This window comes from Oryx dammah, unplaced genomic scaffold (genome assembly GCF_014754425.2).
Source record: "Oryx dammah isolate SB20612 unplaced genomic scaffold, SCBI_Odam_1.1 HiC_scaffold_26, whole genome shotgun sequence".
Lineage (NCBI taxonomy): Eukaryota > Metazoa > Chordata > Mammalia > Artiodactyla > Bovidae > Oryx > Oryx dammah.
The window spans coordinates 75295727-75318798 of NW_024070210.1; the positions used below are offsets into that span (position 1 = coordinate 75295727).

Sequence of the window (23072 nt, forward strand, 5' to 3'; positions counted from 1 at the left end):
ATGTCAAAGGTCAGAAATATTTCCCACGTTGTGAGTGAGTTCATCCTCTTGGGCTTCCCTTGCCGCTGGGAAATAGAGATATTCCTCTTTTCCATATTCTTCATAACTTACATCCTGACCCTCCTTGGAAATATGGCCATCGTGTGTGCAGTGCGCTGGGACCGCCGGCTCCACACCCCAATGTACGTTCTGCTGGCCAACTTCTCCTTCCTGGAGATCTGCTATGTCAACTCTGATGTGCCCAATATGCTGGCCAACTTCTTCTCCCAAACCAAAACCATCTCCTTTGCTCGGTGTCTCCTCCAGTTGTACTTCTTCTCACTGGGCACAACGGAATGCTTATTTCTCTCCATCATGGCCTATGACCGTTTCCTGGCAATTTGCCGCCCTCTGCATTACCCCACCATCATGACTAGTAAGTTCTGTAGCTGCCTGGTCATCTTTTGCTGGGTGTACGGTTTCCTCTGGTTTCTGATCCCAGTGATACTCGTTACTCAGCTACCATTTTGTGGCCCAAATGTGATTGATGACTTTCTGTGTGACCTGGGTCCTCTGTTGGCCCTGGCTTCAGCATGTGTCCCAATCCCGGGGACTGTCCTTATATGTGGTACCATGAGCTCCCTCCTTATCTTTGCCACCTTTTTCTACATTACTGGATCCTACACCCTGGTGCTGAGGGTTGTAATGCAGGTGCCCTCAGTGGCTGGCCGGAAGAAGGCCTTCTCCACCTGCTCCTCACATCTGGCTGTTGTGTTTCTATTCTATAGTTCTGTCATGATGACATACGTGAGTCCAGGGTCAGGACAAGCAGAGGGCATGCAGAAGTTCACAACTTTGTTCTACTCAGTTTTCACCCCCTTTTTCAACCCCATGATCTATAGCCTCCGGAATAAAGAAATGAAAGACGCTTTGAAGAAAGTTGTAGGAGGGTCCTAAAACTGGGACTATGCAAATTAATGTTGGAAAATCATTCATCTCTGAAAAGGCTCACAATAATCACAACCACATGTAACACTTTCTATTGACATATACCTCCAACCGAGCAGTGGTTCTCAACTAATTGACTCTGAAATGGGGGTATTAGGACCAAGGCACAGGTATTTTGAAAAGTCCCCCAAGATACTGTAATATACAGAGAGGGTTAAGAACCCTCAAATTTACGAATTTCTAAACTCTATAATGGGCTTCCCAGGTGGTGGGTTCAGAAGATCCCCTGGAGAAGGAAATGGCAACCCACTCCATTTTTGCCTGGAAAATCCCATGGACAAAGGAGCATCGCTATAGTCCATGGAGTCACAAGAGTTGGACATGACTTAGTGTCTAAATAACAACAACAAAATTCTGTGATAACGCAGAGTGAGACCACACACATACACACCCCTTTTCTTTTCAAAAGCCACTTTAGTGCAAATCAATCAAACTGAATCACTCTTTTATAGGTGGCTGTCCAGTTTTACCAGCACCACTTGTTGAACAACCAGTTTTTTTCTCCATTGTATATTCTTGCCTCCTTTGTCATAGATTAATTGATCAAGGTGTGTGTGTTTATTTCTGGGCCTTCTGTTCTGTTCCATTAATCTATGTGCCTATTCTTCTGCCAATAATATGCTGCTTTGATTACTGTAACTTGGTAGTATATACTGAAGTCTGGGAGGGTTATACCTTTAATAAGACATGTTATAACCCAAATATAATAATCACTGCCTTGCCAAAAAAAAGTTTATGTCCAAGATAGGGCAATCTCTTTTGAATGATTTGTACATACTTTTTTGAAGAGATTATGCATAGAAAAGGGGCTTCCCTCATAGCTCAGTCAGTAAAGAATCTGCCTGCAATGCAGGAGACCCGGGTTTGGTTCCTGGGTCACGAAGATCCCCTGGAGAAGGAGATAGGAACCCACTCCAGTATTCTTGCCTAGAGAATCCCATGGACAGAGAAGTCTAGCAGACTACAGTCCATGGTGTCACAAGAGTCAGACGTGACTTAATGACTAAACCAACAAAAACATAAATGCATAGAAAAAAAAAAGAATATGAAAAACTATTCTGGCATTGTACTGGCCTTTGGAGTCACCCAGGTTAGCAATATTTCTTTCCTGTCCTCAGAGTACCATTTTTCCCCCTATTTATTATTTTTGCTTTTATTTTTCTACCTTAAAAGATTGATCCAGGAAAATACTGCTACAATTTACATCAGCATTCTGCCTGTGTTCTCTTCCTTGAGTTTTATGGGTTCCATTCTTAGTTTTAGATTTTAACCATTTTTTAGTTTATTTTTGCATATTGTATGAGAAAATGTTCTAATCTCCCGCTTTTATAGGTGGCTGTCCAGTTTTTCCAGCACCACTTGTTAAACAGCCAATCCATTGTATATTCTTGCTTCCTTTGTCATCGGTTAATTGACAGTTGGTGTGCAGGTTTATTTTGGGGCTTTCTGGTCTGTTCTATTAATCTATGTGTCTATTTTTATGCTGCCAATAAAATGCCATTTTGATTACTGTAGCTTTATAGTATAGACTGAAGTCTGGGAGGGTTATACCTTTGAGAGGGTAACAGGCAGGAAGGCCAGGGGGCTCCAAATGGAGGAAATAGCCTGCAAGTGTCAGACATCTTTATCTCCCTTAAGCGGCAGGAGGAAACAAACTAGCGATATTTTTTCCTTCTCTATACAAATTTAAAAGGAGGTTTCTCTTAAAATTCTGTGTTGCCATAATGACACCTGGTTTCACTGGAAGTTAACCATTGCCCTTTTCTTATGGAAATGTTTATCTTAAGCTATGCTAATGTACTATGCATTTACCCCAAACTCTGTCTTCAAGTCGGTTCTGGCTTTTGGGCTCAGAACCTACTTGATAAACCAGTTTGTTATACTCCTCTAATCTAAGTAAATGAAATTATTTGTATGGTGCTCTGCCCTTCTTCAAGATTCAAGTTAATCCTTTTGTGGCCCAAGATAAACAATTTGGTGCCAAGATTATCCCAAAATACATCTTATGGGTGAGGGGCCTGGTGCCATTCTAAGTTTTGAGACATTCTTTTCTTTCATTAACAGACTGCTGGTGACTATATAACATCCAGCTGAAGACTAGCAGGGGGGTACTCTTTCTGCCCCCTTCTGATGCCTATGTCAGAAGCTTCCTCTATCTCCTTTATGCTTTAATAAAACTTTACTACACAAAAGCTCTGAGCAGTCAAGCTCCTCTCTGGCCCCAGATTGAATTCTTCTCCTCCGGGGGCCAAGAATCCCAGTGTCATGATTCAACAACAACCTTTCACCTCCAGGTTTGTTCTTTTCTCTCAAGATTGCTTTGGCAATTCAAGGTCTTTTGTGGCACCACATGAATTTTATAATTATTTGTTTTACTTCTATGAAAAAATGTCATGAGTATTTTAATAGGAGCTGCACAAAATCTGTAGATTGCTTTGGATAGTATGACTATTTTAACAGTATCAATTCTTCCAACCCAAGAGCATGGGATATCTTTCCATTTATTTGTATTATCTTCAGTTTCCTTCACTAATGTTTTACAGTTTTCAGAGTATAGGCCCTTTATCTCCTTGATTAAATATATTCCTAGTGTTTGGGGGGAGTGTTGATGCAACTTTAAATTGGCTGGTTTTGTACTTTCTCTTCCTGATAGTTCATTTTTAGTATATAGAAATTCAATAGATTTCTGTGTATTATATCCTGCAACCTTACTGAAATCATTTATCAGCTGTAAGTTTTTGGGTAGAGTCTTTAGGGTTCTTTATGGAGTATTATGTCATCTACAAATAGTTACATTTTTATATCTTCCTTTCCAATTTGGACGTTTTATTTTTTTCTTTTTTTAATTAACTTATTTATTTTTAATTGGAGGCTTTTTTCTTGTCTTTGTACTGTAGCTAGGACTTCCAATATTATTAAATAGAAGTGATGAAAGTGGGCATTCTTGTCTTTTCCTGAGTTTAGCAGGAAGGCTCAGCTTTTCACCACTGGATATTATGTTAGCTGTGGGTTTGTCATAAATGGCCTTTATTATGTTGAGATATATAGCCACTTTGATGAGATTTTTTATCATGAATGGATGCTGAATTTTGTCAATGTTTTTATGTGTCTTTTGAGATGATCATGTGATTTTTATCCTTCCTTTTGTTAATGTGTTTTATCACATTGATTGATTTGCATATGTTGAACCATCTCTGTAACCCTTTGTGAATAAACCCAACTTGACCATGGTGCATGATCCTTTCTACACATTGTTACATTTGGTTTGACACTCTGATTAAAGACAATGAGTGGCTGATTGGAACAAAAAAAGACCCTTCAATATGCTGCTTATAAGAGACTCAGTTCAGGGCCAGACACACACAGAGTGAAAGGGAAGGAATAAGAAAAAATTTCATGCAAATAGAAAGGAAGATAAGGCAAGAGTAACAATACTTGTATCAGACAAAATAAACTTTAAAAGGAAGGCTATAACAAAAGACAAAGCAGGGCTTTATATACCACTTGCAACAATATGGATAGAACTAGAAATTACCATACTAAGTGAAGAATTCAGAAAGAGAAAGACAAATACTATATGATATCACTTATATGTGGAATCTAAAATATGGCAAAAATGAACTTAGCAAAACAGAAACAGACTCACAGACATAGAGAATATATTTGTATTTGTCAAGGAGGAAAGAGGTGAGGGAGGGAAGAACTTGGAATTAACAAATATAAACTATTATATATAGAATGGATAAAAAATAAGGTCTTACTGTATAGCACAGAGAACTATCTTCAATATAAACCATAATGGAAAAGAATATTTAAAAATCTTGTTTGTGTATAACTGAGTCACTTTGCTGTACAGCAGAGATTGGCACAACATTGTAAGTCACCTACACTTCAATTTTTAAAAGTTAAGTTTAAAAAAATGTTAAAAAGAAAAGTATAATGATAAAGGGATCAATACAAGAAGAGGATATTACACTTGCTAACATATACATACCCAGTACAATAGCGTCTAAATATGTAAATCAAATACTAACAGACATAAAAGAAGAAATTGACAATAGTACAATAATAGTATAGGAGACTTTAACACCACACTGACATCAATAGACATCAATAAGGGGTCTTAAATGACACAATAAGCCAGTTGGACTTAATTAATGTCTGTAGGACAATACAGGAGAAGGCAATGGCACCCCACTCCAGTACTCTTGCCTGGAAATCCCGTGGACGAAGGAGCCTGATAGGTTGCAGTCCATGGGATCACAAAGAGTCGGACACGACTGAGCGACTTCACTTTCATTTTTCACTTTCATGCACTGGAGAAGGAAATGGCAACCCACTCCAGTGTTCTTGCCTGGAGAATCCCAGGGACGGGGGAGCCTGGTGGGCTGCCGTCTATGGGGTCACACAGAGTCGGACATGACTGAAGCGACTTAGCAGCAGCAGCAGCAGCAGGACAATACATCCCAAAACAGTAAAATGCACATTCTTTTCAAATGCACATGGAATATTCTCTAGAATAGATCACATACTAGGTTACAAAATAATCTTCAATAAATATAGGAAGATAGGAATTTTATCAAGCTTTTTCTTCTGACCACAACAGTATGAAACTAGAAATTAACTACAAGGAGAAAAATGAGAAAAGAACAAACACATGTAGCCTAAGCAAAATGCTACAAAAAATTGAATGAGATAATGTTGTAATCAAAGAGGAAATCAGAAAATACCTCAAGACAAGTGAAAATGGAAACACAACTTTCCAAAATTAATGGGCTATATCAAAACCAGTTATAAGGGGAAAGTTTATAGCAATATAGACCTTCCTCAAGAAACAAGAAAAATATCAAGTAAACAATCTAAGCTGCCACCTAAAAGAATTAGAAAAAGAAGAACATAAAGCCCAAAGTCAGCAGAATGAAGGAAATAATAAAGATCAGAAAGGAAATAAATAAAATAGATCATAAAATAGAAAATATCAATGAAACATAAAATTGAGTTTTTTGAAAAAAATAATCAAAATTTATAAACCTTTATCCAGGCTCACCAAGAAGAAAAAAGAGAGGCCCTAAATAAAATAAGAAATGAAGGAGGAGATTTGACAACAAATTCCACAGAGAAACAAAAAATCATAAGATAATGCTATGAACAGTTATATGCTAAAAATTATATAAAACCTAGGAGAAATGGGCAAATTTCTAGAAACAAAACCTGACAAGACTGAGTGAAGAAGAAACAGACAATTTGAACAGACTGATCACAAGTTAAACTGAATTTGTTAAAAAAAAAAAAAAAATTCCCAGCAAGCAACAATCCAAGACCAGAGGGATTCACTGGGGAATTCTACAATACATAAAAAGAACTAATATCTATCCTTTCAAATTATTTCAAAAAAAATTGAAGAGGAGCTAACATTCCCAAATTCATTCTATAAAGCCATCATTACCCTGACACCAAAACCAAATAAAAACACTACAAAAAAAAAGAGAAAATTACAATACAATATTTTTGATTAATATAGATGGAGTTTGACTTTTAAAAGTACTTGAGCAGGCACACATAGAAATTAAATATAAAAATTAAATGCTAACAGATATGAGAGGAGAAATTATTATTTATTAAGCTTCTTGGATATGTTGATTAATGTCATCAAATTGGTGTGTATGATAGCTTACAGTGGACATATTCATGATCTTTGAAGAAGATTTAGCTTCAGGATCAGGGACTAGGCTTGATTACTCAAAGCTTTTGTGTGGCAAAAGTTTTATTACAGTAAGAAAGGACACAGAAAACTTCTGACATAGACATCAGTAGGAGGATGGAGACCCAACTAGCTAGTCTTATCAAGGCCTTATATACCTTTACCTGATTCACTCCCACAACATACATCTTAAATTAATAAGATTAGAATGAACAGTAGAAAAAAAAAAAAAGCAAAAATAAATAAAGAAAATAAAGAACTAACAGTAGAAAGGTCTTACCAGACCCACTCCCACATAAGACAACAGGATTAGTTAGACGGTCCCTGTTAAGAAGGAGAAACATGTCCTCAAGCAAGATACATTGTTGTTATATAATCATTAGTACAGAACTTAAAGAAAAACATACCCTTGAGCCATTAGCTCAGTTCAGTTCAGTTCAGTCTCTCACTCGTGTCCAACTCTTTGTGACCCATGAATCACAGCACGCCAGGCCTCCCTGCCCATCACCAACTCCCAGAGTTCACTCAAACTCACGTCCATCGAGTCAGTGATGCCATCCAGCCATCTCATCCTCTGTCGTCCCCTTCTCCTCCTGCCCCCAATCCCTCCCAGCATCAGAGTCTTTTCCAATGAGTCAACTCTTCATATGAGGTGGCCAAAGTATTGGAGTTTCAGCTTCAGCATCATTCCGTCCAAAGAACACCCAGGGCTGATCTCCTTTAGAATGGACTGGTTGGATCTCCTTGCAGTCCAAGGGACTCTCAGGAGTCTTCTCCAACACCACAGTTCAGAAGCATCAATTCTTCAGTGCTCAGCTTTCTTCACAGTCCAACTCTCACATCCATACATGACTACTGGAAAAACAATAGCCTTGACTAGACGGACCTTTGTTGGCAAAGTAATGTCTCTGCTTTTCAATATGCTACCTAGGTTGGTCATAACTTTTCTGCCAGGGTTATAATCTGTACCCTGGTTAATTGCCCATATACCTTGGCTGCTTATGCCCTTAGGACCAATACTCAGTGGGTATCTTTGGTTCTATCTGTACAGCTCCCCTCTCTTCTCAAGGATACTACCTCCATCCCCAGCCCCCTACTAAATACATGGCTTATAACAAGAGCTGCCATATTCTACCATGACTCAAATGATTGATCCAGAAGTGGGCAGCTGACTCAGGAGACACCAATTAGACCCCTTTTCTGGGATTCTAAACAATAATTTTATTAAATTTTAAAATATAAAATATTTCATGCATATGAAAGAATAGAATAATATAATGACAACCTTCTGCTCATCATCCATATTTAGCAATCTTGAAGATTTTGCTGTTGGACTTCCCTGGTGGTCCAGTGGTAAAGAATCAGCCTGCCAGTGCAGGGGATATGGGTTCAATCTCTAGTCCGAGAAGATTTCACATGCCATGGGGCAACTAAGCTTGTGCGTCACAATAAGAAAAGCCACAGCAATGAGAAGCCCCCACACTGCAACTAGAGAGTAGCTCTTACTTGCTGCAACTAGAGAAAGTTCACATGCTGCCAGGAAGACCCAGCACAGCCAAAAATAATTAATTAATTAAAAAAAGATTTTTTCATAGTATTACTTCTGTCTGATTTTGCCCTCCTCTTGATCCATTTTCATTACTTTCTTCACTACTACTAACTTATAGGTAACTATTATTATAAATTGGTGTGTATCCTGCCAGTCACATTTTTATACTTTTTACTATAGAGGTATCCATTAAAATACAGTGTCATATATTTTTAATATTTAAATAAGTTGTCACATACTATTAGGTACATATTTACATAAATGGAAGCATTCTCAACTTGTTTTCATTCAACATTATGTTCTGAGATTTGTTCATGTTGATACATGTACCCCAGGTCCATTCATTTTACCTGAGGAAGAGTAACTCATTGTATGGAAACACTGTAATTTATTTCCTCCACTGGTAGACATACAGTGATACATATGTACAGTGCATATTTCTTATGCAATGAGCATCCTTGTGAATATCTCTTTGTGTATAAGAGCAAAATGTCTCTGCTTAACACACCAGGGAGTGGCATTGCTGGGTCCTGAAGTATGTAGATTGTCAATTTGTGTTCTCAAATTACTCTCCAAAGTCATTGCATTAATTTGCCCTCCCACCAGCAGTGTGCAAGTCTTTCCCCCACATCTTTATTAATACATACTTGATACTACCAGACTTTTAAATGTTTGCCCATTTGATGGACATGATACGGTGTCTTAATGATCTTTTTGGTGTATTTCCCCAATTATTAACAAAGTTGAGCATCTCTTTCTTTTTTATGGGGAATTCCATTTTCTCCTTAGTATATCAGCTGTTCGTGTCCTTTGTCTACTTTCCTTTTGGTTGTTTCTTTTTATCTTACTGAAGTGAAGAAGTTATTTTATGTAACCTGAATATTAATCCTTTATAGCTTTTTAATTTTGAAAACGTTTTCTCCCACTTTGTGGTTTTTAAATACTTTAAATTTAGGATGTCTTTGTATATGGTGGTTTTGGCACAGGAACAGGCAAAACAATGGAGCAGAAAAGACAAATTAATCCCTCTTTTCCTTCATGGTTGGTTCTTCTCCTCTCTCTCTCCCATGCTTAAGAAATCTTTCCTAAACAACACCATTAGATATTCTCTAAGACTTAACAGTTATTTAATTTGCTTTTTTACATTTATCCTTCAGGTCACCTAGATTTTTACATATGGCCTTACATCAACCCTGAATATTCACTGGAAGGACTGATGCTGAAGCTGAAGCTGAAGCTCCAGTACTTTGGTCACCTCATATGAAAAGCTGACTCACTGGAAAAGACCCTGATGCTGGGAAAGATTGAGGGAAGTAGGAGAAGGGGAAGACAGAGGGTGAGATGGTTAGATGGTGTCCCTGATCCAATAGACATGAGTTTGAGCAAATTCTGGGAGACAGTGAAGGATAGGGAAGCCTGGGTGCTGCAGTTCATGGGGTTGCAAAGAGTTGGACAGGACTTAGCAACTGAACAACAATATATTTATTAATATTTATATATTATTTTCTTTTGGCTTCCATATAGATGGCCAGTTGTTCAAGCACCCTATGCTACATGGTTCCCCATTTTCTCACTGGTTTGTGAAGTGAGCACTTTCATATATAGACTTCTAACACACTTGTAGGTCAGTTTCTGGGTTCTGCTTTCTGTTCTATTGATCTATTCATTTATCCCTGTGCCACTACAGTTTTGATGATTGCATCTATATAAGAAATCTTGATACATGGCAGATGTGACAGACTGGCTCACTGTTTGCCATACCTCTTCTTTCTTGTTTCTTATAACCACAGCTGGGCTCTGTCTCACAGTTACCCTTTTACAAGGCCCTCTTGCAAGTAGGTAGGTGAATTCTGGCCAGTGATGTGAGTGGAAATAATATATACCATTTCTATTACTACTTATAAAACCTCCCATGCGTGATCCTTCATTTGCTCTTTCCCCTTCTGTCAACATATATAGTTTGATGCAAATATATATGATAACCTTGAAAAATGAAAGTCAAATGGAAAATTCCTGGTTTATAAATTGCTGCTTGAAGTAGAGCTACCCACTGATCAGGAATATCTGATTTGAGTTTTAAACAAGCCAGAAATAAAGTTTTATCATATTTTTGTGGCCATACCAGAAATTTACAAAGATTATAAGTGGTAAAATATTAGAAGCAATCCCTTTGATTTTGTACTGAAAAAAAATACAATACAAAAGACATGATGGAAATAATTGATTATCTTCATTAAAACTGAAAACTTTTGCTCTACAAAGACAATATCAAGAGAATTAGAATACAGGCCACAGACTGGGAGAAAAATTTGCAAAATACACATCTGATAAACACCTGAAACTATTCAAAGAACTCTTAAAACTCAGAAATAAGAAAACAGTTTGATTTTTTAAATGGGGAAAAAACCTTAATAGACACCTCTCCAAAGAAGATATACAAATGGAAATTTAGTATTTGAAAAGATATTCTACATCATATGTCACTGGGAAAATGCTGATTTAAAAAATTAGATACCACTAGAGGAGCCCCCAGTATGGAAAAAGAATACGTCAAGGCTATATATTGTCACCCTGCTTATTTAACTTCTATGCAGAGTACATCATGAGAAACGCTGGACTGGAAGAAACACAGGCTGAAATCAAGATTGCCGGGAGAAATATCAATAACCTCAGACGTGCAGATGACACCACCCTTATGGCAGAAAGTGAAGAGGAACTAAAAAGCCTCTTCATGAAAGTGAAATAGGAGAGTGAAAAGGTTGGCTTAAAGCTCAACACTCAGAAAATGAAGATCATGGCATCTGGTCCCATCACTTCATGGGAAATAGGTGGGGAAACAGTGAAAACAGTGTCAGACTTTATTTTGGGGGGCTCCAAAATCACTGCAGATGGTCATTGCAGCCATGAACTTAAAAGACGCTTACTCCTTGGAAGGAAACTTATGACCAACCTAGATAACATATTGAAAAGCAGAGATATTACCTTGCCAACAAAGGTTTGTCTAGTCAAGGCTATGGTTTTTCCAGTGGTCATGTATGGATGTGAGAGTTGGACTGTGAAGAAAGCTAAGCACTGAAGAAGTGATGCTTTTGAACTGAGGTGTTGAAAAAGCCACATTCACAGACAACTAGCCAATCTGATCACATGGACCACAGCCTTGTCCAACTGAATGAAACTAAGCCATGCTGTGTGGGGCCACCCAAGACAGACAGATCATGTGTTCCACTGGAGAAGGGAATGGTGAACCACTTCAGTATTCTTGCCTTGAGAACCCCATGAACAGTATGAAAAGGCAAAAAGATAGGACAATGAAAGATTAACTCCCCAGGTCAGTAGGTGCCCAATATTCTACTGGAGATCGGTGGAAAAATAACTCCAGAAAGAATGAAGGGATGGAGCCAAAGTAAAAACAACACTCAGTTGTGGATAGGACTGGGGATAGAAGCAAGATTCGATGCTGTAAAGAGAAACATTGCCTAGGAACCAGGAATGTTAGGTCCATGAATCAAGGCAAAATGGAAGTGATCAAACAAGAGATGGCAAGAGTGAACGTCAACATTCTAGGATTCAGCGAACTAAAATGGACTGGAATGGGTGAATTTAACTCAGATGACCATTATATTTACCACTGTGGGCAGGAATCCCTTAGAAGAAATGGAGTAGCCATCATAGTCAACAAGAGTCCGAAATGCAGTACTTGGTGCAATCTCAAAAATGACAGAATGATCTCTGTTCATTTCCAAGGCAAACCAGTCAGTATCACAGTAATCCAAGTCTATGCCCCAACCAGTAATGCTGAAGAAGCTGAAGTTGAATGGTTCTATGAAGACCTACAAGACGTTTTAGAACTAACACCCAAAAAAATATGTCCTTTTCATTATAGGGGACAGGAATGCAAAAGCAGGAAGTCAAGAAACACCTGGAGTAACAGGCAAATTTGGCCTTGGAATATGGAATGAAGCAGGGCAAAGGCTAATAGAGTTTTGCCAAGAAAATGCACTGGTCATAGCAAACACCTTCTTCCAACAACACAAGAGAAGACTCTACACATGGACATCACCAGATGGTCAACACTGAAATTGATTATATTCTTTGCAGCCGAAGATGGAGAAGCTCTATACAGTCAGCAAAAAAATAAGACCAGGAGCTGACTGTGGCTCAGATCATGAACTCCTTATTGCCAAATTCACTTAAATTGAAGAAAGTAGGGAAAATCACTAGACCATTCAGGTATGATGTAAATCAAATCCCTTATGATTATACAGTGGAAGTGAGAAATAGATTTAATGTACTAGATCTGATAGAAAGAGTGCCTGATGAACTATGGGCGGAGGTTCATGACACTGTACAGGAGACAGGGATCAAGACCATCCCCATGGAAAAGAAATGCAAAAAAGCAAAATGGCTGTCTGAGGAGGCCTTACAAATAGCTGTGAAAAGAAGAGAAGTGAAAAGCAATGGAGAAAAGGAAAGATATAAGCATCTGAATGCAGAGTTTCAAAGAATAGCAAGGAGAGATAAGAAAGCCTTCCTCAGCAATAAATGCAAAGAAATAGAGGAAAAAAACAGAATGGGAAAGACTAGAGATCGCTTCAAGAAAATTAGAGACACCAAGGGAACATTTCATGCAAAGATGGGCGCGATAAAGGACAGAGATTGTATGGACCTAACAAAAGCAGAAGATATTAAGAAGAGGTGCAAGAATGCACAGAAGAACTGTACAAAAAAGATCTTCACAACCAAGATAATCACAATGGTGTGATCACTCACTTAGAGCCAGATATCCTGGAATGTGAAGTCAAGTGGATCTTAGAAAGCATCACTATGAACAAAGCTAGTGGAGGTAATGGAATTCCAGTTGAGCTATTTCAAATCCTGAAAGATGATGCTGTGAAAGTGCTGCACTCAATATGCCAGCAAATTTGGAAAACTCAGCAGTGGCCATAGGACTGGAAAAGGTCAGTTTTCATTCCAATCCCAAAGAAAGGCAATGCCAAAGAATGCTCTAACTACCACACATTTGCACTCATCTCACACGCTAGTAATCTAATGCTTAAAATTCTCCAAGCCTGGCATCAGCAATACGTGAACCATGAACTTCAAGATGTTCAAGCTGGTTTTAGAAAAAGCAGAGGAAACAGAGATCAAATTGCCAACATCCGCTGGATCATGGAAAAAGCAAGAGAGTTCCAGAAAAACATCTCTTTCTGCTTTATTGACTATGCCAAAGCCTTTGACTGTGTGGATCACAATAAACTGTAGAACATTCTGAAAGAGATGGGAATAGCAGATCACCTGACTTACCTCTTGAGAAACCTGTATGCAGGTCAGGAAGCAACAGTTAGTGCCGGGGTCCAGCCCCGGTGGAACCAGGATGATTCAAAGGGGAGACGGATAGGCGAGGAAAAAACTTATTTATATAGAAATATAAAAGAGATTAAGAAGAAATAGTGTAGTAGGAAAATTAAGTGAAGAAAGGAGGCTGAATAACTTGGCTTACGGGGAAGACCAATAAAATCTCAGGACAAGAGATCTGCACCATCTATGTTGGGCCACCGACGCCCACTTGAATATTGAAGGGTACCCTGCCTTGGGCTCCCTTTCACGCGGGTCTTAGAAGCCAGGACAAGTAAGTAGATGTGGTGAGCCGCCCCACTACAGATGGGAATTCAGCCTGAAATTAGAGTAAAGTGGAGAGGGAGGGAGAGGGAGAAAAAGAGAGAGAGAGAGAGACACGGGGGGAGCCAGATTCCCAAGAAACTAGGCCAAGAGACTAGTCTGAGAAACTGGTCCATCCTTTATTGTTCAGAAGGCTTTTTATACTTTTTATAATACATGGAGATCAATGGGTAACACAAAGTTATGCAGCATTAGCAGCCCAGATTCTTATCAAAACCAGGCTTTTCTCTCTGCATACCTAGTTGTATACACAAATCTTAGGTAATTTACATCATCTTCAGGCCAAAAGGGCCAATTAACATTTTACAGTCCTTTTCTGATAAGGTTTGTCAACCAGAAGGCTTATTTGTGTTGATCTTCCCAAAGTCTGGTGCCACTCTCAGAAAAACACTAAATAAAGTTACATTCTTACACAGCAAAGATACAGCAATTTATAACAAGTAAAAGGAGTACAGTGATTTATAACAAAAGAAAAGTAACTGAAAAGTCTAGTGTTGCTAATATCAAAACTACTATATATCTTCCTCCATATCCCATTTACATTGATTAACATCCTCCTAGGTGCCTAAAAGATAAAGAATATGGAGGCCTGGCAGCAATCATTGAGTCAACAGTGAAAACCCGTCACCAATATGATTTTTAGCTCTTTAGAAAAGGCTCTGTATCTTTAAGATGCTTTTAAGCTTTGTGCCTCTCGCAGCTGGGGGGCTGTAAGCAATTCACAAGCTGTAAGAGGTCCGGGGGAACCTGTTAGGCAAGCTAGAGAGCTATCAGAGGGGTTTAACTGAAACATCCCTTTCAAATGCAGAAGACTAAAGCCCTGATTTGACTTTTTCCATAGAGTGTCAGAAAAGTGAAAAAGCAGAGTACAAAGGCTGTCAGATTTTTTATTTTGGGGGTACAAGCCTGGGAAATACCAGGGGGACACCTTGAGATTTGACTCGCCTTGCCCATCAAATCTCTGCCACATGACCTTGTCATGGGTGGGATTCCTCACGCTGGCTTCCGGTAAGTTAGAAGTGGACATGGAACAACAGACTGGTTCCAAATAGAAAAAGGAGTACGTCAAGGCTGTATATTGTCACCCTGCTTATTTAACTTCTATGCAGAGTACATCATGAGAAGCACTGGGCTGGAAGAAGCACAAGCTGGAATCAAGATCGCCAGGAGAAATATCAATAACCTCAGATATGCAGATGATACCACTCTTATGGCAGAAAGTGAAGAGGAACTAAAGAGACTCTTGATGACAGTGAATGAGGAGAGTGAAAAAGTTGGCTTAACTCAACACTCAGAAAACTGAAATCATGGCATCCTGTCCCATCAGTTCAGTTCAGTTTAGTTCAGTTGCTCGGTCGTGTCCGACTCTTTGCGACCCCATGAATCGCAGCATGACAGGCCTCCCTGTCCATCACCAACTCCCAGAGTTCACCCAAACTCATGTGCATCGACTCAGTGATGCCATCCAGCCATCTCATCCTCTGTCGTCCCCTTTTCCTCCTGCCCCCAATCCCTCCCAGCATCAGGGTCTTTTCCAATGAGTCAACTTTTAGCATGCTGTGGCCAAAGTATTTGAGTTTCAGTCTCAGCATCAGTCCTTCCAATGAACATCCAGGACTGGTCTCCTTTAGGATGGACTGGTTGGATCTCCTTGCAGTCCAAGGCACTCTCAAGAGTCTTCTCCAACACCACAGTTCAAAGCATCAATTCTTCGGCACTCAGTTTTCTTCACAGTCCAACTCTCACATCCATACATGACCACTGGAAAACCATAGCCTTGACTAGATGGACCTTTGTTGGCAAAGTAATGTCTCTTCTTTTCAATATGCTATCTAGGGTGTTCATAACTTTCCTTCCAAGGAGTAACTGTCTTTTAATTTCATGGCTGCAATCACCATCTGCAGTGATTTTGGAGGCCATAAATATAAAGTCTGATGCTGTTTCCACTGTTTCCCCATCTATTTGCCATGAAGTGATGGGACCAGATGCCATGATCTTAGTTTTCTGAATGTTGAGCTTTAAGCCAACTTTTTCACTCTCTTCTTTCACTTTCATCAGGAGGCTTTTTAGTTCTTCTTCACTTTCTGCCATAAGGGTGGTGTTATCTGCATATCATGGCAAATAGATGGGGTAACAGTGGAAACGGTGGCTGACTTTATTTTTCTGGGCTCCAAAATCACTGCAGATGGTGATTGCAGCCATGAAATTAGAAGATGCTTAATCCTTAGAAGAAAAGTTATGACCGACCTAGACAGCTTATTAAAAAGCAGAGACATTACTCTGTCAACAAATGTCCATCTAGTCAAGTTTATGGTTTTTCCAGAGGTCATGTATGGATGTGAGAGTCAGACTATAAAGAAAGCTGAGCACAGAAGAACTGATGCTTTTGAACTATGGTGATGGAGAAGACTCTTGAGAGTCCCTTGGACTTCAAGGTGATCCAACCAGTCCATCCTAAAGCAGATCAGCCCTGGGTGTTCATTGGAAGGACTGATGTTGAACCTAAAGCTCCAATACTTTGGCCACTTGATGCGAAGAGCTGACTCAGTTGAAAAGACCCTGATGCTGGGAAAGATTGAGGGCAGGAGGAGAAGGGGACGACAAAGGATGAGATGGTTGGATGGCATCACCTACTCAATGGACATGGGTTTGGGTGGACTCTGGGATTTAGTCATGGACAGGGAGGCCTGGCATGCTTCATTTCATGGGGTTGCAAAGAGTCACACACGACTGAGAGACTGAACTGAAAGGAACTAAAGAAAAATCATTTTATGTGGCTGAAAGAAAGAATATAAAAAAAAAAAGAAAAGGTTTTCACCTTTCTCCTCCTTGAGAGCCCCAGACCCCATTCTCCTCCTCCAGGTCCTTAGACCGCTTCCTTCTTGAGGGTCCTGGACTCTTTATCAACCTACCTAAGAATTAACTCTCTCATGTATTTACCCATTATTTCTTCAAAGATTCTTTCATCATCTTTTTATCTCTTTTCTACTTCTTGGATTCCCATTATATGTTGGTATGCTTGATGGTGTTCTACAGCTTTCTTAAATGATCATTTTTATTCATTTCTTTGGCTTCTATTCTTCAGATTGGATTATCTCCAATTAACCCTTTTTCAAGTTTGCTGAATCTTGCTTCTACTAATTCAAATACAGGAGTTGAACCCCTGTATTGAATTTTTATTTCAGTTACTGTACTTTTCAACAGAGTTTCCATCTGATATTTTTCATGATTCACATATCCTTCTTGATGTTTTCCATTTTGAGACATAATTCTCATAATTTTATTTAATTCTTAAGATGAGTTTTTTTAATCCTTTGAGCTTGTTTATAAAAGCTCATTTAAATTATTTACCTAGTAAGTCCCACATTTGGACTGCTGTTTTTTCCTGTATATGGGCCATATGATTTCTTTGTATTTCTTGCATGTGTCTCTCTTTTTTATTTAAAATGGAATGTTTTAAATAATATAAAGTGAAAACTCTGAACATCAAATTCCCCCCACTTCTCCAAGTTTTGTTGCGGTTATGGGTTTTGTTATTCATGTTTCTGATATTTATATTAGACTTTTTTTTTCTAATTCTGTGAAATCTCTATCACCTGTTATGTGTAGTTACTAAGTCTGCTTGGTTTGTTTAGTGGTCAGATCATGACTGTACAGAAGGGAGAACTTTACTATATATTTAGAGATATAGATACATTAAAGCTCAAAAGTGTTCCTCAATTCACTCTGATTAAATTCTGTAATTTAATTTCAGTTCAAATATCAGAAACATCACATTTCATCTTTTGACAGTTAAATAAATTCTTTGTTCTTAATCATAATTTTGTCAGAAATTAGTGTCAAAAAATTCTTTGCACCCTCAAACACCAAACATTTAAAATTAATTAATTTATTTTAATTGGATGTTAATTACTTTACAATATTATGGTGGTTTTTGCCATACATTCACATGAATCAGCCATGGGTGTACATGTGTTCCCCATCCTGAACCCTCTCCCACCTCCCTTCTGACCCCATCCCTCGGGGTCATCCCAGTGCACCAGCCCTGAGCACCCTGTCTCATGCATCAAACCTGGAATGGTGATCTATTTCACATATGATAATATACATGTTTCAATGCTATTCTCTCAAATCATCCCACCCTCACCTGCTCCCACAGAGTCCAACAGTCTGTTCTTTACATCTGTATCACTTTTGCTGTCTCACATATACAGTCATCGTTACCATCTTTCTAAATTCCATATATATGCATTAATATACTGTATTGGTGTTTTTCTTTCTGGCTTACTTCACTCTGTATAACAGGCTCCAGTTTCATCCACCTCATTAGAACTGATTCAAATTCATTCTTTTTAATAGCTGAGTAATATTCCATTGTGTATATGTACCACAGCTTTCTTAGCCATTTGTCTGCCAATGAACATCTAGGTTGCTTCCATGTCCTAGCTATTGTAAACAGTGCTACAATGAACATTGGGGTACATGAGTCTCCTTCAATTCGGGTTTCCTCAGTGTGTATGCCCAGGAGTGGGATTGCTGGGTCGTATGGCACTTCTATTACCAGTTTTTTAAGGAATCTCCGCTCTGTGCTCCATAGTGGCTGTACTAGTTTGCATTCCCACCAACAGTATAAGAGTGTTCCTTTTTCTCCTCACCCTCTCCAGCATTTATTGCTTGTAGACTTTTGGATCATAGACATTCTGACCAGCGTGAGATGGTACCTCATTGTGGTTTTGATTTGCATTTCTCTGATAATGAGTGATGTTGAGCATCTTTTCATGTGTTTGTTAGCCAAGTGTATGTCTTCTTGTCTGTTTAGTTCTTTGGCCCATTTTTTGATTGGGTTGTTTATTTTTCTGGAATTGAACTGCAGGAGTTGCTTGTATATTTTTGAGATTAATTCTTTGTCAGCTGCTTCATTTGCTATTATTTTCTCCCATTATGAAGGCTGTTATTTTTCTTTGCTTATAGTTTCCTTCATTGTGCAAAAGCTTTTAAGTTTAATTAGATGTCATTTGTTTATTTTTGCTTTTATTTCCATTACTCTGGGAAGTGGATCATAGAGGATCCTGCTTTGATTTATGTTAGAGTGTGTTTTGCTTATGTTTTCCTCTAGGAGTTTTATAGTTTCTGGTCTTACGTTTAGATCTTTAATCCATTTACAGTTTATTTTTGTGTATCATGTTAGAAAGTGTTCTAGTTTCATTCTTTTACAAGTGGTTGACCAGTTTTCCCAGCACCACTTGTTAAAGAGATTGTCTTTTCTCCATTGTATACTCTTCCCTCCTTGTCGAACATAAGCTGTTCATAGGTGCTTGGATTTATCTCTGGGCTTTCTATTTTGTTTCATTGATCTATATTTCTATCTTTGTGCCAGTACCATACTGTCTTAATGACTATAGCTTTGTACTATAGTCTCAAGTCAGGCAGGTTGATTCCTCCATTTCCATTCTTCTTTCTCAAGATTGCTTTGGCTATTCAAGGTTTTTTGTATTTTCATACAAATTGTGAAATTATTTGTTCTAGTTCTGTGAAAAATACTGTTGGTAGCTTGATAAGGATTGCATTGAATCTATAGATTGCTTTGGGTATTATATTCATTTTCACTATACTGATTCTTCCAATCCATGAAAATGGTATATTTCTCCATCTATTTGTGTCATCTTTGATTTCTTTCATCAGTGTTTTAAGTTTTCTATATATAGGTCTTTTGTTTCTTTAGGTAGATTCATTCCTAAGTATTTTATTCTTTTTGTTGCAATGGCAAATGGAATTGTTTTCTTAATTTCTCTTTCTGTTTTTTCATTGTTAGTGTATAGGAATGCAAGGGATTTCTGTGTGTTAATTTTATATCCTGCAACTTTACTATATTCATTGATTAGCTCTAGTAATTTTCTGCTGGAGTCTTTAGGGTTTTTTATGTAGAGGATAATGTCATCTGCAAACAGTGAGAGTTTTACTTTTTCTTTTCCAATCTGGATTCCTTTTATTTATTTTTCTTCCCTGATTGCAAACATTTTAATAAATAAATCATTCTGAAAAACTTGATGACCATGCATCCTCAGATATCAATTTTCATGATGGAAGAAGTGATGTTACCATTTAAAAGACAAAAACACTTCTACCTTACAGAATGACGCTGAGAAAATGAGCAAGGTAAATTAATAACCCCCCCTAGAAAAACCTCTTTTTGTCAATAAATGATATTGTAGTCATTAGTAAATTGTTAGCAAGAGTCCATCTCATTAGAGACTATTTCAAACCAATATTAGAAAAAATAAGTAAATATCTGATCTAAATTCATACATACCTATGTGCATATGCACAAACATGCAAGTAATAAAAACAAAGGGGTTCAGAAGTTTAGGTCATCTCTAAAAGAAGCAAGACAATTTAAACTGTCATGGCAACTTTTAGAGACATAGTTTAAAGGACTAGATGGAGATGAATCTTCTAGAAGTTTGTCATTTCACCACTTCTACCACAGTTTCCTAGGCCCTGCTCACCATGAAATGATATTTTACTTATTACTATCAGGCTAGAAGCACAGAGCTTCACCCAGAAGAGAAAGCCTTTTACCAAAGAACAAAATGAAATAATATTTTCAAGCCAGAGTGAATCCATAAGAAAAAGAAAGAACTACCATAAGGCAACTCTGATATTAACACATAAGAGAGTTCAAAACTTGCAGACAGACTCAAAAAATGAATAAAATTGAATGTAAAGGAATAAAAGATAAACAAAAATGTCATACTTTAGCTAAACTGATGATGCTGAGTGTTTGCACCATCATGAAGGTAATCAGACCAAAGGACAAAATAAACATCTGCTCTAAAAGTAACATGAGATGATCATCCACTATTGGAGAAACAGGGTCCCAAAGGCCAACAAAGGACTCCCGATGGAGGGGAACATGTGGGATATGATTAATAATCTTCCCTCATAAATACTCAGTTTTTGAATTCATAGGAGACTATATCCCTTAGGAGAAATAAAACATAGGTTTCAGATAAATCTCTGTTTTTCAGCAAATATGCCAGTTTCTTTCCAAACCAGTACCAGTGTCCAGCAAGATTAACCAGCTGTCTGGGCTGTTGGCTGCCAAATAAGTCATGCCCTCCATCTTACATGCCTTTTGCTGCAGCAAAAACAGAAGATAAGTCAGACCCTTGAGTTCTACAAGAAGATGGGTTCAGAAGAGGTAATATAAGACAACTCTTAGATGTTCATTTTAGCTCTGCCTTCTTTGTGTGGCATGAAAACAATAGAATCTCAGGTTTATAAATTAAGCAGATTCATCTCTGCAGCTAAAAAGTCTGGGAATCAGAGAAATGAGGGAAATAAGAACAAGGTAAGAGCTTTGATGTGTATAAATTCTGTTCTTATTAACCAGGAGTTAGATGTACCCAGTCAAAAACAGGTCTTTGGGGAAACAAAAATGTTAGCCAAGTGACATCTGGAAATAACTGACAAAGCAGCTATGAGGAACAGGGCAGAAAAAAAAAAAAAAAAAACTTAAGCCTTCCCTATCTGTAGCTGTGTTTGGCTCTGCCACAGAGAAAATGATGGTCCACTGCCTGTGCAAGCAGGAAGAGCAAGGTGATGACTGAACAGTCCAAATTGGTGAGTTCACTCCCATATGGTTTACAAAGTCAATGGAATCCCCATACACACCATTACCAAATATTTCTTGCTGTTTTCTCTTTCCTCGTGGTTACTTTGGCTTCTGGGTAACTCTCAGTTTCTCCTACAGAAAAATTATTCACAGCTTTGTTCTGCCATATATGATCTATTCACAGACTGAAGGGGAAATTTGCAGTGAAGTGTAATATGAAAATTTTTTCCTCTTATCTTTTGTCACTAGTTGCAATCATCAAGATCATCCTTAAAGCTATAACATTATGTGATCTGAAAAGTATTACATTTTATCATGAATACATTAATAAATGTTCTTAGCTAGAATACTGTTATTGAATGTTTCTAGGTTTGTATTCTGCACTTATATTTTCCTGAATAAGTATCATCACTCAATCATGTCACTTGGGTCATTTTCATACAAATGATAACTGTCCCTCAATAACAGAGGGGATCCAGAAAATAAATTAATAAATTAAGACCAAATGACTGGCAACAGAATCTCAGGTGATTTCAGTGGCTTTGTTTTTGCTTCTCTCACCATAGAAGTCACACCGTCTTCAAGACTAAGTCTCATTCAGAGTCAGAGAAAGAAGCTTTAACAAAGATGATTAATCAATTTACCAAAACAACTCTAACCTTCTACATCTGTAATTGGATGGAGACAAGAGGAGAGAGTAGAAATCAGAGGAATCCATGTCCAGAGAGCACTTATGACTCCCATCACTGTCCTTAGTTCCTAGAGGTCTCTGCTTATGGGTATCTGATATTTATGATCCTCTGCCTCCAACCACAAACTAGAAGTATAGCAAGTTTTATAAGAATCCTGACATCTCAGACAAAAATCTCAAGTCTGTGATATACCAGATCTTCTGGTTTCAACCTAAACCAAGATTTTACAAAAGTATTAAAACATCTAGTAAAAGGACTGTTATGTAGATGTCTAGGCTTTCCATATTTTTGTGAGTTAAAAAACAATGCTGAACACTGAAGAAATGATGGCACATGACATTTCTTGTCTGGGTTATCAGAACACCTTAGGAAGCTGACATTTATAAGCCTAACATTGATCCAGAATAAAAGTGAAATGCACAGAATGTCATTGTGTTATTTGTTACGTTTCTCCTCCTCTTGTGATGCCTAGTATTATGACTCTAATTCCAAGTAAACACAAAATCGAAATTCTATGTCTAATATTAAGGGTCTACATATCTTATAGATACAAATATAAAATACCTATTTACATTTGCAACTATTGTCATTCATCTTCTCCAAACTGCTTTTTTGGAGTTTTGCTGGGTATAAGAAAATACTGGAAGAGGAATGTGAAAGTCCAAAATTCAAAGACTTATCATATCTAGCATTCTCAAAGTTTGACAGTCTTCAGCAGCATATTTACATTATTTACTTAATACAGTAATAGAATCTGAGGGACTTACAGATTTCTAAAAGGAAGTATTCCTGAAGATTAGAGAGTAAGATCATCTTCGTCACTGTCATTTTTTCCTCTCCACCTCTTAG

The 23072-nt window shown here is 37.9% G+C and overlaps 1 protein-coding gene across 1 annotated transcript; it reads left to right on the top strand.

Annotated features, from left to right (window-relative positions):
- On the top strand, positions 1-3763 carry LOC120853318 (olfactory receptor 11H6-like). Its single transcript, XM_040227049.1, has 2 exons — positions 1-918; positions 3652-3763. Exons 1-2 carry the CDS (start codon positions 1-3, stop codon positions 3667-3669), a joined length of 936 nt encoding a protein of 311 aa, XP_040082983.1. The 3' UTR covers positions 3670-3763.
- Positions 3764-23072: the final 19309 nt, after the last annotated feature.

What these genes read in the sequence shown, in the direction of transcription:
- LOC120853318 (XM_040227049.1), top strand. Translation starts at nt 1, where the DNA reads ATGTCAAAGGTCAGAAATATTTCCCACGTTGTGAGTGAGTTCATCCTC.